This window comes from Triturus cristatus, chromosome 8 (genome assembly GCF_964204655.1).
Source record: "Triturus cristatus chromosome 8, aTriCri1.1, whole genome shotgun sequence".
Classification (NCBI taxonomy): domain Eukaryota; kingdom Metazoa; phylum Chordata; class Amphibia; order Caudata; family Salamandridae; genus Triturus; species Triturus cristatus.
Window position 1 is genome coordinate 836225024 of NC_140591.1, and position 13391 is coordinate 836238414.

Genomic DNA, 13391 nt, shown 5'->3' on the forward strand with positions numbered 1-13391 from the left:
CCTGTTGCTAGACATCATCATTATCATCATAAATACTTTATTTGATTTGGCAGACAAATCATAAAAGCTCACAATTAACAATTCATTCAATAAGAATATAAAACACAATGAAAATACATTATTCAATTAAAACATCACAAAATCAATAGGAGCAATAGATAATGCAAACATGGAAAAGCATAACTAAGGCACCAAAATTAGTCTGTTCCATTGTTCAGTTCTCATCATTTCTCTCAAAAATGCAAGTGCATCAATTAACACCCTGCAGAATAGCTAAAACGCATGTGTACATTTAAAATGATCTTTTCTTGCTTTTTTGTTTTAAACAGAGAATAAAAAAATACATATGCTATGTTTTGATTAGCTCATTTATCTGTATCGCTTTCGTATTTTAAGCACTCCTCTCATGAAATTTAAAATAGCAGCACCGATATTGATGGAGATGACCAAATATAAATAACTAACATCTTCGCAATAAGAACAGGGATGGTGAGGCCTCAATATCAGGAGCAAACATTTGGATCTCAAAGTTTTATAAAGTACACAAATCAAGACAAAATGCAGAGTAGATTGCTTTGCCACATTGTCACAAGGACAATGCAAGAGATTATAAGACCATACACATAGGTTAGGAAAAGCTACCAGGATATGCACCATACCAAAGTGGAATCTTGTTAGATAAAATCTATATTGCGACTCAAAAAAGGATGCAGCTGATTTTTAGAGAAACTAGCATTGTCCATAATCAAAGAACTTTGCTGCCTCAAAAGCTGCTGATGGTATGCGCTAGCCCTTGAAAACTATGTGGACCTGATTAGAGTTTTTACTTGGGAAGGCATTTTAAGAGGATCATTAAAAAATTCTGTTAAACAGCAATTCACTGAAAAAACATTTCAGTTTACTCCATGGGATCCTCTCACATTGGACGTGGAAAGACAGTCCATAATAATAGATCTTGAAAAGTCTAGCTCTGGTGAAAGCCAGATTTTGGCCATAGCAACAAATGCGATCCTCAATGTATTCCAAGCCCAGTTCCTAGTGACAAAAACGTATTTAGGCACTCTTGGTAACCATCAAAATCTTTCTAATAAATGTGTTCTCCACTGTTTGAAGCTTTCCACAGTTGCTATAGCCCCACACTCCAGCACCATAGGTAGTGATTGAGAGGCATTTTGCTTTGTAAAGTGTAGTCATTTCTTTAACAGGCATCTGACCCAATTTAGCTGCAAAACAGAAGAGTGCCACTATTGCTCTGATCATCTGCTGTGCCCTAAAAGTCAACAGAGGATCCCACGATAACGGTGTGTTAAAAACAATCCCTAGATAAGAGAAATGTTGGACTTTATCGATCCGACTGCCCTACATAACAAGAGATTTCGACTTTGTTAACTTGGGGCCACACACCATTACATAAGACTTTTTATAATTCACTTTTAAAGCAAGGAATGACATAAAATCCACATACAGCAATTTATAAATGGAGCAAATCAGCACAGAAATATAATAATGACTGTGTCATATACTCTTATAAGAAAATACAGTTTTTAATTTACATCATCAAAAACATGGACGTAATAAAGAAAGTGGGGCAGTGTACATAAATTTGGGAAAAGGGGAAGCAACTCAGGCATAAAAAAAAGGAGTGGCCAGAGCATAAACAAATAGGCCACATAACATAATAGGAGCACCATTTCACCTTCAGTGAAAATGATGTCTTATGTATCAGACAAATGTAACCACACTACAGGCTTTATTTTGTGCAATCGCTTCACCTTTATTTGTATTTCTATTTCATAAACCATATCATAAGAGTTTAGATATCTGTCTAGTGTTTCTACCTGTATGTACCCTGCAGCTGGAGTCACCACTAGATGCTCTTTCAGAGGCTGTCAAGCTATTTCTTGTTCTGCAACGCTTTCCAGAAGTGCTACTGCCCATGCCCTTTTCTACAGATGTGTTCACAGTTTTTGAGGCACACTTTCTTTCCTTTGTCAGTCCAGTCTCCTTTCGTTATCCTAAAAGGAGCTTTTGATTCAGAACTTTCTTGTTGTTGTTTTACCCTAACTTCCACATCACATAAGTGCTCGTTCTCACTCTTTTGTCTGCTGTACTTGTCTTTTCTAAAATTCTCAGTTTTGTCTGCTCCATTCTGTCCATCTATATTTCTCAGAGTCCTGCAAAGAAAGGGAAGAAGGCCTATCAATATAATCAATATAATGATACCAATCCAGCTTTTAAAATTTTTTTCACTATCCCAAAAATTGAATCCAAGCATCCCACTCTCCTCTTTTTTAACTTTTTTTTCTTTTTTCTGGTTATGCAGAGCTTTTGCCTTCACCAAACCTTCAGACTCATTTCTCGTTTTAGTTCACAACCACCTAAGGTAGCTTGAGTTACAGAGGTATATACTCTTGAAACAATATAAGGTAGTTCACATTCACGATCTTACATGGGAACAGCAGCCAAATTCTGCCATATGGCGGGTAATGCAGCTTTCCCTCTAATGTTAGTAAGAACTATCAAGGAGATGGTTTCAAAGTTACCAATAAACTTCATTCCCAAATCAACCACGAAGATTCTCCATGCTCATTTTGTATTTTTTTCAGTACCTCTGGCAATGCTACAAAAGAGAGTGTTCCATGCGTAGAAGTACATATACTAGCAAATATAGTCCTGTGATACAGTCCTCTACGGGTGATACCATATGAAACAGAACACACATAGTTAACATTCTGAGGTTATCTTCAGGGGTAGCCTGTAGATACAAGACAATACAATCATCAACAGTGGAACCTTATAAAAAACTAGCACCTAACCTTCTATCCCCTATGTAAAGTAAACAGTGGGAAATACCGAAATGACGTGTGCACACGGTGTACGCACCCACTGTCAAGGTGCAGTCCACTACTGGACTAAACGTTTAGCAAAACAGATGCAAACGGTGCACCACTTAATGAACATTAACACAAAAGTAATGAGGTCTGTGTTTAAGGTTGTTCTTCAAATCTTCCTTTATTTATTCATAGTTAGGTTAAACCAATTAAGTCGAGTAGAACAGCCTGTAGATGGTTTTAAAATCAACCGAAAATGGGAACTCGTCTTGCTTTGTGGGTGCTTTGCTCATAATTAAATTACTAGCCTGTGGACTAATTGTCAGCATTGGAACAGGTACATCTGCTGTAACAGCATCTAACATACCAGCCCCTATTGTCTGAAATGCATATTGTGGAAGTTGTCTATATACAGTCAGTAATTCATTGAATAAATGTCTTAGTTCTGGAGTATTCAAACTTCTTGCATCCGCATGAGGAGTATACCCAGCCAATATGGGCCAGGTGACTCCTGGAAGTCTTAAGCGACACATTCTAACAGTTTCCAGTACATGTTCTATGCTCCATTTAAACATCAATTGATGTTGTTCAAAGCCTATGAGAATTGCCAGTCTTTAATATGGTTCATAGTTTTTAGGAATAGGGGCAGCTTTATAGATACAAAAATGTGTTTAAATCTGCATGATAAAACTCCACCCATATTTAAAATATTTCAATGACATAGTGCATGTCCTGTAACTAGCAGAATTACTTCACCTAGGCCTTAAGGAATCCTTGCTCCATGATATGATACGACAAACTGTTGACACAGTATAACAGGTAAAGACGCAATTTTAACAAAGATTCAGAATAAGATTCAAAATGCTATAAACTAGGGAAACCCTTATACTAGTCAAGCTTAACAAACACTTCACCAGAGAGGGAGCTCCTGCCTGACCCGAAAAAGGAAACTATTATTACAACCGATGTTTCTGCATTCGTAATTATTGATAGTGTCTCTAAGAAGTACTCAAAGCTCCGTTCCAATTTAAGTGTTGTGATATGTATCGCAGGCTTTCCAGAAAATATGGGCCAGGTTTAGAAACCCAGGATTCACTGGAAAGGGCATGCTTAGCCAACTTTCCAACCTAAGCCTGGAAATCATGCTGACTTAGCCAATGGCTCATTACTTGATACTAAAGGGTTATTTGCTTTGCCTTCACTGAGAATGTTTGCAGTACACAGTTTGAAGGAAGCTCCCAACAGAAAGCTGAAGATGTCTCTTTCCAAAGGTGTGTTTGTCAGATTTAAATACACTTCTCTGAATATTTTGAAAATTCTAGACTTTGTGATGAATGTTGTAAAATGCAAGAATAAGCATATGAATTCTGTTGCACATTGTAAATCACATGATTACATATATAAGAGCAATTGATACGCTATCAGCCTATAATAAAGCAAATCTCTTACTTATATTCAGGTGCCTTTAACGGTAAATGTAGTACACATTTAATAATGAAAAATGTTCACTTGAATACATAAATTTATAGGAAATAACATGGTGGGCACATAGAAGCAGAAAACACAATGCACACGGGAATAGTGGTCCACAACAGTTGTCATTCAGAAGAACAAGCAACCCTGTAAGTGAGGATCTGTAATAACATGAAACTCCTAAATCAAATGATCAATTAGGAGAGAGACGTATATCACACCCATCATAAATACATAATGGTAGTCTTTAAGGCTTACATATGTTCAAACTAGATCTCAATAAGTGATAGAACTAGAACTACTCCACAATCGCTGCCAGTTTTACGCATATTTTACTTGTGTGATTACATTGACACACATAGCTTTGAAAGTTCAGCTGCTCTGCTAAAGCTTTCCAAAACAACAGTACTGAAATGCTGAAATATGTGCCAGGAGTGATGAAAGTAAGTGAAAACATCTTGACTTATGCCTGAACTGAACACAATAAACAACAGAAAACTAATCTGATAAGAATCAAAGAGGGTTGACACGAGTGTAGATATAAGCTACTAAATAAAAGTTGGGATTTTTTGTAGAATAAAAGCAGATCCCCAAATGGTCTGAGGCGGTCGCAGACACCCTCCCTCTTAATATCTCATAAATCATGTTTTTTGGGGTATGGTGGCATGCTATGGCTATTTTATACCTATGTTAGGGGCCATCATGGTCCCCTGGCAAGAACTCCTCAAAAGGAAAATGCCATGGTAATGTGGTCAGAAAAAGATGGAGGCCTTCAAGTGCACAAGGAAGGCCTCCCCATCAAGGATAAGGAAAAGAACTTGATGCTAGACATCAGTTGTGCTATATTCATACAAACCATGAATCAGCACCCCAGTGTTGCATGCTAGCTGACCCTTCACCCAAAGCCAAGCAGAAACGAACTGTGAGGCCATGAAATGGCCATCCTATGGGGGTGAAGGCGCTTCCACCTCTACCTTAAAGGGCATCCATTTACTGCAGTCACTGACCATAACTTACTGATGCCACTTTCCGAGGATGCTCTACAAATCCACCTTGTGAGTTAAATACATGAATACCCATTTCTAGCGAAGATTTGATCCTGTGCAGTTAGCCCAAATCACAATTTGTCATGAACACTCGACTTGTCACTCTTAAGGAACATCAGGAAATTGGATGGAATAGTTTGAGCCTCTCAAGAGGATGAGTGCTTCCAAGCAGTGACTCCAGCTCAGCAGCAGAATCAGCGGAACCTTTGTTGGAGTATCCTCCTAGAACTTTGGAGTTTCTAACATTATGTGATCATGTCCATTGAACCAGAACTGGTTATTACCAAAAAGGAATTAGCACTTCAGGTGACTTAAATTTTGAACTGTGCAACTGGCACATGGGGACATCAAAGGCAGTTTAAAGCAAAGGGCAAACTGAAAGAAAATATATGTTTAGTGGATCCAGCAGTGGGAAAATATATAGCAATGTGACTTACCTACCAGACCTTGAAAATGACAAAGAAGTGACCTGAAAATGTTTGTGACATGCCCTGGCAGCTGGCACATGTGGACCTCTTTAAAATGCCTTATTCATAGAAGAAAATTGACAAATAATACACAAACATTGAGATCAACTGTGTTTTAACAACTTTTTCTGGGGTGCAATGACAAAGAAAAAATCTGGGTCACACAGAATAATTTGTAGATCAATAGGTATATAGTGGGTAAGTGGACCATCATATAACAATATTGCTGTGAGTGTGACCTCAAACTAACAGACAAGCTGATGCAGATACTAAATAAAATTGTCCACATTATGAAGGACCAATGGAAGGAAACTAAAATGGCAGTCATCCAAATCCCACAGGAGTACCAATCTACTCCCTCACAACCCTGAACCTCCATGTCTTTTAAATCTGTACCTTTACTGCCATCTGTGTGGAAGAGAGAGGATACCCACAGGACTGTGATGTGTTGAAGCACAGCCTTGCAGCATGCCCCACACAGAATAGGTGGAACAGGCCAAGTAGCAGCCAGAAAAAGTGAAAAGTTACTCTGCAGAGAAAACAGCATTCCTTTTTAAGAGAAATGAGTTGCCATTCTTCGGGGTGAGGACTCCACCTCAATAGGTAATGGCTGTGATCAGGAAGATGGCTGAGGGGAAGGAAGGTTTTAAAGTATCTACTATTTTTATAGCATGGCTCCTAATTGGCATCAAAGAGGCAAGAAAATATGTCCACGTTCAAAAAATACTTTGATAATTGCATCCCAGACGTTAAGTTCCCCATGGTCAGCAAAAATTGCAAGATTATGCTGTGTCTTTGTAATGCATAGCTAAGCTTACCAGATGCAAATACCGTTTTCATTTTCAGAAACAAATGTTCAAATCTTGTGAAGGTAAACCTAGCTTTTCAACTGTGTAACCCTGAGCATGGTAAGCACCTTTCAAAAAGGTCAAGGTAACAACTGTTTATAAAAATTAACTGTCGATATATTCATTTACAGGCCTTACTAAGAAAAGGGATGGAATTTAGATGTGGTGGTGTCCTAATTGCTGAAAGGTGGGTGCTTACTGCAGCTCATTGCCTGATCAACACTCTTGCCAATCAGCTATTCGTAGTACTTGGTACGTACAAATCTCTTCTTGTTAATTTATGATATACTATATCGTGAAGTATCACATTACCTTTGACCACTTTAGAACACTCTGGTTCAGGGTGTGCTTAATTACTCTAGATCTAGGAATTGTACAATTTAACTGGATGCAAACCACGATTACCCTCTATGGACACTTTACTCCTCAGTTGTGTACACAGAGTCGCACAACCTCTGAATGGTTTGGTCCTCTCCGAAGTTAAGGCTTTGGTGTTTTTATTTCCCGTAATGTCCAGCGTTCTGTCACATGTTTATGGTGCTCAAAGCCATACTGGAGAGTAACAGTAGGCAGCTAGAAATTCTTAAATATCGTGTTGGGGAGGGTTTTCTAGGTATCCACTTCATTTTCTCAGTATGTCATTTGCATGAATCATAGTCTGAGCTTGATCCCTTTTTCCATTGAAGTGAGATGAAGCGATGTCAGCTGCCTTGGTATTTGCAGCTTCTCAGCTAGATGTTTGGGGAGCCAGGATATATTATTTCACAGTGAATCAAGCGTGCAATCAAAATACCGGCTTCAATGGATGTTCTTTCATTGACTTAGTCCTTGCAATAGTGTTGCAAGTTGGACACTGTCCCGGGTAATTCACTATACCGGGACAGTCTTAGCAATTGCACTTATGTGTCATTGAAACATATACAAGACATTTTAGCTCACGTTTCTCCAGAAACCACCACAGACCAATGCTTCCTGAAGGTAACAGTAAGTACCTCAGGAAGTGCCAGGCATAGAGTGACTGTGATAACACAGAGCAGTAGTCTTCAGGCCGTGGCGCCTCTCCGGGGGTTGACAGGCTTAATTGGGTACTAAATTCTATGTCGAAAGAAAATGTGATACCCATGATCTATTTCAGTAACGCCGCATATTTTGTACCTCAGAAATGTGATGTAACACCATTTTCAGCACGTAGATGGCAATGCGGAATTACTCCAAGAGAAGGCGCAATCTAATTATAGTCAATCACTGGATGAGCTCTTGGTTGTCAATCATCTAGCCATGCTCCTTACCAGCAGCTGCCTAAACATGGCTTTGTTGACTGTTGCAGGGCTGCGGAAGGTGCTGTAGTACCAGTTAAACAGACCCGGTTGGAGATGATAAATTATCTGTGTCCCTCAAGGCCCTGAGGAGATATCTATAGGGTGCCGGGGCACAGGGCAACACTGTCGTATATTGAGCGTGTTTTTTGATAGAAGTATGAGAGTGCCTCAACCTCGTACCCCTTGCAGAAACTTTGGAAATACATTAAGCGAATATTCCGAAACAGCAACATGTGCAAGAAGTACAGCTCGAGTACAGGAGCACTGCTCCAGACGATTATATAAACTGCACATGCATGTACTGGTATGAGCAGTGCTATAAGACAAATTACATATTTGTGAAGAGGGACTATGGAGAGATGAGGGACACTGTTGGCCAGTAGTTGTGAGGGAAGCTGTGGGGAACAAGCTCAAGGGGCACCAAAAAAGATTGTTGCACTGGGCGCCATCTGCTAGTCTTGACAGAGTGAGTAAGTAATGTCTGTCACTGTGCTGTTTGAGATTGATAGTTTTGTCCCGTTGGGAAGGTGTTGTTATTGGTCTTGACTTTATGTATGTATGAACTTTAATAGCACATTGCTTAATTTATAATGCAAGTGACAATCCGCGACAACATTTTAAGTAGGCGGAGTTAAATTATGCTAATTATGTGGGTTGGGTGGAGTTGGCAGAGCTTAGGGCAGTGGGTGTGGTAAATTTTCAAGTGAGTAATTGAAGGCTGTGCTGCAAAGTGTCACTGGAAATTGTTTTAAAATGTTGTCAACTATGCTGCATGTATCTATGTACATCTATGTAAATGTTACTTGTTTGTTGGAAAGGTGCCCTTGAAGAATAAATATTTTATCAATATTTTAGACCCACATTTGATCTGTGAACATTCAAGTGCTGGAATCGTTGATGACCTCCTGAAAATAAGCATAAAGTACACATGATTCACATATTGTTTAGTCACCTGTAAATATTTAACAATAAATGTCACATACAAGAAACATCACCAATTCAAAGTACAAAAAGGCAGGTTTCTGAGGCTGTACAGCTGGACATCGTTATGAGAACTCATCATTCAGTTCACTAAGTACGGCAGGTAGATGATACCTATCACACCCATCCACCACTCCACATGCCACAATGCTACTACTTTCTGGATGAGTCAGTTTTTGGACAACAGAGACAAATCACATGTCGGTATATCTTCAAGAAAATGGCTGTAAAAATGCTCAACGATAGTAGAAGCATCACCAAGGTTTTAATTAAAATCATGCAATAGCCGAGACACCTATGGGTATTTGTGCGCTTTATAAATCTCATAAACATAAACAAAGCTTACTTAATCATTTAGACCATACCATCATGTTTAACTTTCAATGTAATCAAGTTACAACTGTTTTAACATTTATTTTCATGAAATAATTTAGTATTATTCTGCTGTGTGACTAGTTATTCCAACAGTCAAGAATTTTTTTATTTTTTTATTTTAACCCTTACGATCAAGAACTTTAAGATACAGATGTTTTAAACCTACCATTTTACTGTGTCGGATATTCAGTATTTGTAGTGTGTTTTAACCTACTATTTCATGTTGAACTTCACTGATTATGACCTCTGCTATGGATTGGACCTGCTAACCAGTGTGCTGTGAAATGTGTGTTGTGCTAATATGTTGTGCCTTTCCACTCCAAGTGCAGCACCTGCTATCTGGCTTGGACTCCTAAGGCTGACATTGGACACTATTAAAACCATTAATAAATAGCCCTTCGCAAGGCAGAAATTATCGGGTAGTAAACCGTGCCTGCTGCATCTGACTGAGTTATGTAGGATATGTGTCCCTATACGAAACAAATGTCATGCAGCGTATATAGGTTGTAATGACCCCTGATAACCATGCAGTAAGTCCCATCTCTCACAAAGATAAATATAACATAATTCTCAATTTGGATCTCAGGGAAGTGGCAGCAGTTAATATCAAAATCAAATCCAAAATGGAATTTGATCTGAAAAGATCAAATCTGCATTCAGATTTAAAGATGAACTGGCACTCGGTGACCAATCCAGAGAAACACAATAAAAAAAATACATCTGTTGAAAGTCAATTTTGAATGACTAGATTTGTCTTCTATTACAATAATCTGATTTTAGATGAAAGATCAAATATAGGAATACATGTTTAGGTTTTCTTATTACAATGGCTCCCACAGAGTTCCAAGAAGAGAGACCATTTAACTTCTGTTCTGATCTCCAGTCTGAGTATGCCAGACCAGTCTCTGCTCTAATTCACTTAGGGCATGTTACCTAGCAATAAAACCATTTAGCTGTTAATATTGGGAAGGGCATGTCTCCTGAATGGAAATGGGCATATACCCGTGATTTAAGAGCCAGAATGCGTGTGGAACTGGTATCCCTTCTTGTATTTTGCCTATGGGTCTGCACTAATCTAGAGTGTATGCCGAGGCCTGTTCATGATAATGCGAGGTTCTGAACCTAGGGTGACTTCACAGCCGACATTGGACTACTGTTCATGCCCCAGGTCCATCACATAAAGTAGTGGTTACAACATACCATGGTGTATGCATCTATAGTATGACCAGACCGCTTTATCTGTGTTAAGGAGCGGCTACCTTACCAACATCTCTTGTGTAAAGTAATGTTGTTGAGTAAAGCCCAGAGCCCTGGGCTGGCATCCTGTGCGCATGTGTATGTGCAGTGACTGTGTAGCACATGTATGGTAGTAGAGTTCTGTGTGTTGTATGAGTCTGAGCACTGGTGTCAATGGGATCCATTTTAGATGCTCCTTGTCTTAGAATAGCATAAGATGAAGAATGAAGACAGCTTTTCCCATAAAAAGTAAGTAAACTGCCTGCCTTCTAGTAGAAAGATGATCAAGACTTGAACACAGAATGAGGGAGGATGGTACCAGAATTACCATTAAAATTCAATGAGCATATTTTTAGCAAAAGGCTGCTGAATATTACTTCTGGAGCACTACATTTGGTAGATGGTATTGGTGATGGGTTGGACTGCAGTTTCTGTTGCTTAAGATGAGTACGATTTTAGGTAGAGCCTGGCCTTTTTGACTGTCCCTAATTACTGGTTAAATAGCATTGATGACATTCAGATGCAAAGATCTCATACTCCATTGTGCATAGGTTTTCAATACTCCAGCTTGGAGCAAACCCCATTGCTGCCTAATGCGAGAGCCATCGTGTTGCTCACACCAGTTCTGAAACCTTAGACAGTGGATCACAACCCTGGTCTGAAAAATGTGTATAAAGGTGGGATCCCAACCACAAGATTCTTCTTTACCAAGGAAGGGAGTGCTCTGCAGAGTACCTGAAGAACTCATGTGTAACCAGGGCTCCTGTCTGCTTGACAGTTGGACTACCAGATGAGAGGCGGCATCACCTGAAATTTGCATTTTTCTACAGGATGAGCTAGGAGTCTGCCTGGAGTGCCAGGAAACCTGCCTGCCTGCTAAGAAATGAAAGGGATGTGTCTGGCCCTGCAGGAGGGGACATTGTTCAGAAGGAGACGCCCAAGATCTTCCCTGTGTGAGAAGCACCCAGTCTCTACTGACATGCCCAAACAGACAATGTGCCCCATGTCTTGGAGGTTTTCCTTGATTGCTCTGCACAGTTTCTACGTGAGCTGTGCCAAAACACAATTCCTGTGTTGCCTGGCAGTTAACCATGGTCTTAAGACTGGTGCTGCTGCCGATGCTGTGAGTGAAAGCCATGTTTCCATCAAAGTGGGAAGTCCTTACTGGCCTTGAAGCTGCATCTACAAAAAAGATACCACTGTGAAGAAATTAGCCAGGACACACTAGAATACTGGAGGGCTGCTGCCGCCAAGAACAAGTGCTGCTGTGCTGATCCTCCTCACAGATTGCTCTTGCAAACTTTGTCCCAATTGGTGCTGCCAGCATGGCTCCCTCAAGAGAGGAGCTGCTGAAGTGAGAGCAGGAGCCCGGGCCACATCCACTGCCCAGCTTGAACTGCAACAATTAACAAAAGGTAAAATGTGGGGTAAATATTTTTATCGAGGGGGTAAAGAGTCATTGAACTGAATTGCACATTTGAGTTGTGAGCGTATTTGAGCCATCTGCACCTGTGCCTAATCTTGCCTAAACCCATTGTACTTTGAGGTCTCAAGATACAGTATCTCTAACATGACAGAAGGAAGAGGGTTGCTAGCAGGAGACCCAAAAGAAGTGGGTGTAGCTCCTCACCATTTAATGCAACTTAATTTGCAACAGTTGTATGTCTTTACACTTGAACTGTGTAGTATTGTGATCTGCTGTGTGAGTAAAATATATTATTTTTACATAAAAGATGAGCACTGACTTACTACCTCATATCCCTCTAACCCACCTCTCTCGCATTACTTAATCTCTCTTTGAACGGCCACACCGTTTATTAACAATAAGGCACCCCAATAACCCTTTGTGAGCTTGGGCATTAAGATAAATGGCCAACAAGGGAATCATTTACGAGAAATATCAATCAATTAAGTATATTTAATGCCTTGAGAGGTGGCATCTGGAATGGATGTATGATGTTACAACGCATGCTTTTACAACGCATGCTGTTACAACAAATTTTTTACAACGCAAATGCTGTGACAACGCAAGTCTTTACAACGCAAGTCTTTACATCGACTTGCAGTAGATGGCGTGCTAACATTAAAAAAGGGTAATTTACTATTCTAACTCCAGTCCACGTTGCAGTAGGGAAGGTGTTTGGATAGTAAACTACACTATTTTTAATGTTAGCACGCCATCTAGTGCAAGTCGATGTAAAGACTTGTGTTGTAATGGCATGCGTTGTCACAGCATTTGCGTTGTAACAGTTTCGTTGTAATGGCAGTGCGTTGTAAAAGTTGCGTTGTAATGGTTGTTCACCATCTGGAATCAATCACACAGTGATATAAATGAGCCAACATATGATGCAAAATAGAGATGATCAAAAAGAAGGGGAACCCAGGTGTACACAAAGAAAAAATATATATTTTAATAAAGTTGCTTTGTAATGTAAAACAAATTTCAAAAACTCGCAATTCTTGTCTATTAACACAGACTCTCGGCGATTAATGTTGATGGTAAACAGAAATGGGGCCAAAATAAATCCTGTCAGACACTGCAAGTTATTGGGAAAGATCTTGTACAGCGAAAGGACAACAATACTGGGTCTACCCCTATTGACGACAGCATTTCCCAAAACTTTGTGTGATTTACCAGATCAAATGCCAAAGTAAGGTCCATGAAACTCAGAAAGAGGGTGCCTTTTTAGCCACAGTATAATTCTGTGTGAATAAACCAAGGTTTAGGAACTGGTTGATGGTATTTAATCCAGGCCTGAACCCATACTGCAGAGCAGATATGATGTCACTTTCCTTAGTCCACAGAGATAACCGT

At 39.6% G+C, this 13391-nt stretch overlaps 1 protein-coding gene across 1 annotated transcript in view; it reads left to right on the top strand.

Moving 5' to 3' along the window:
* Nucleotides 1–13391, top strand: part of F7 (coagulation factor VII) — a 280047-nt gene that overhangs the window by 244851 nt on the left and 21805 nt on the right. Inside the window, exon 7 of the mRNA XM_085622315.1 lies at nucleotides 6797–6917. Within this exon, the coding sequence (XP_085478441.1) occupies nucleotides 6797–6917 (121 nt within the window). The remainder of the gene's footprint in view (nucleotides 1–6796; nucleotides 6918–13391) is intronic.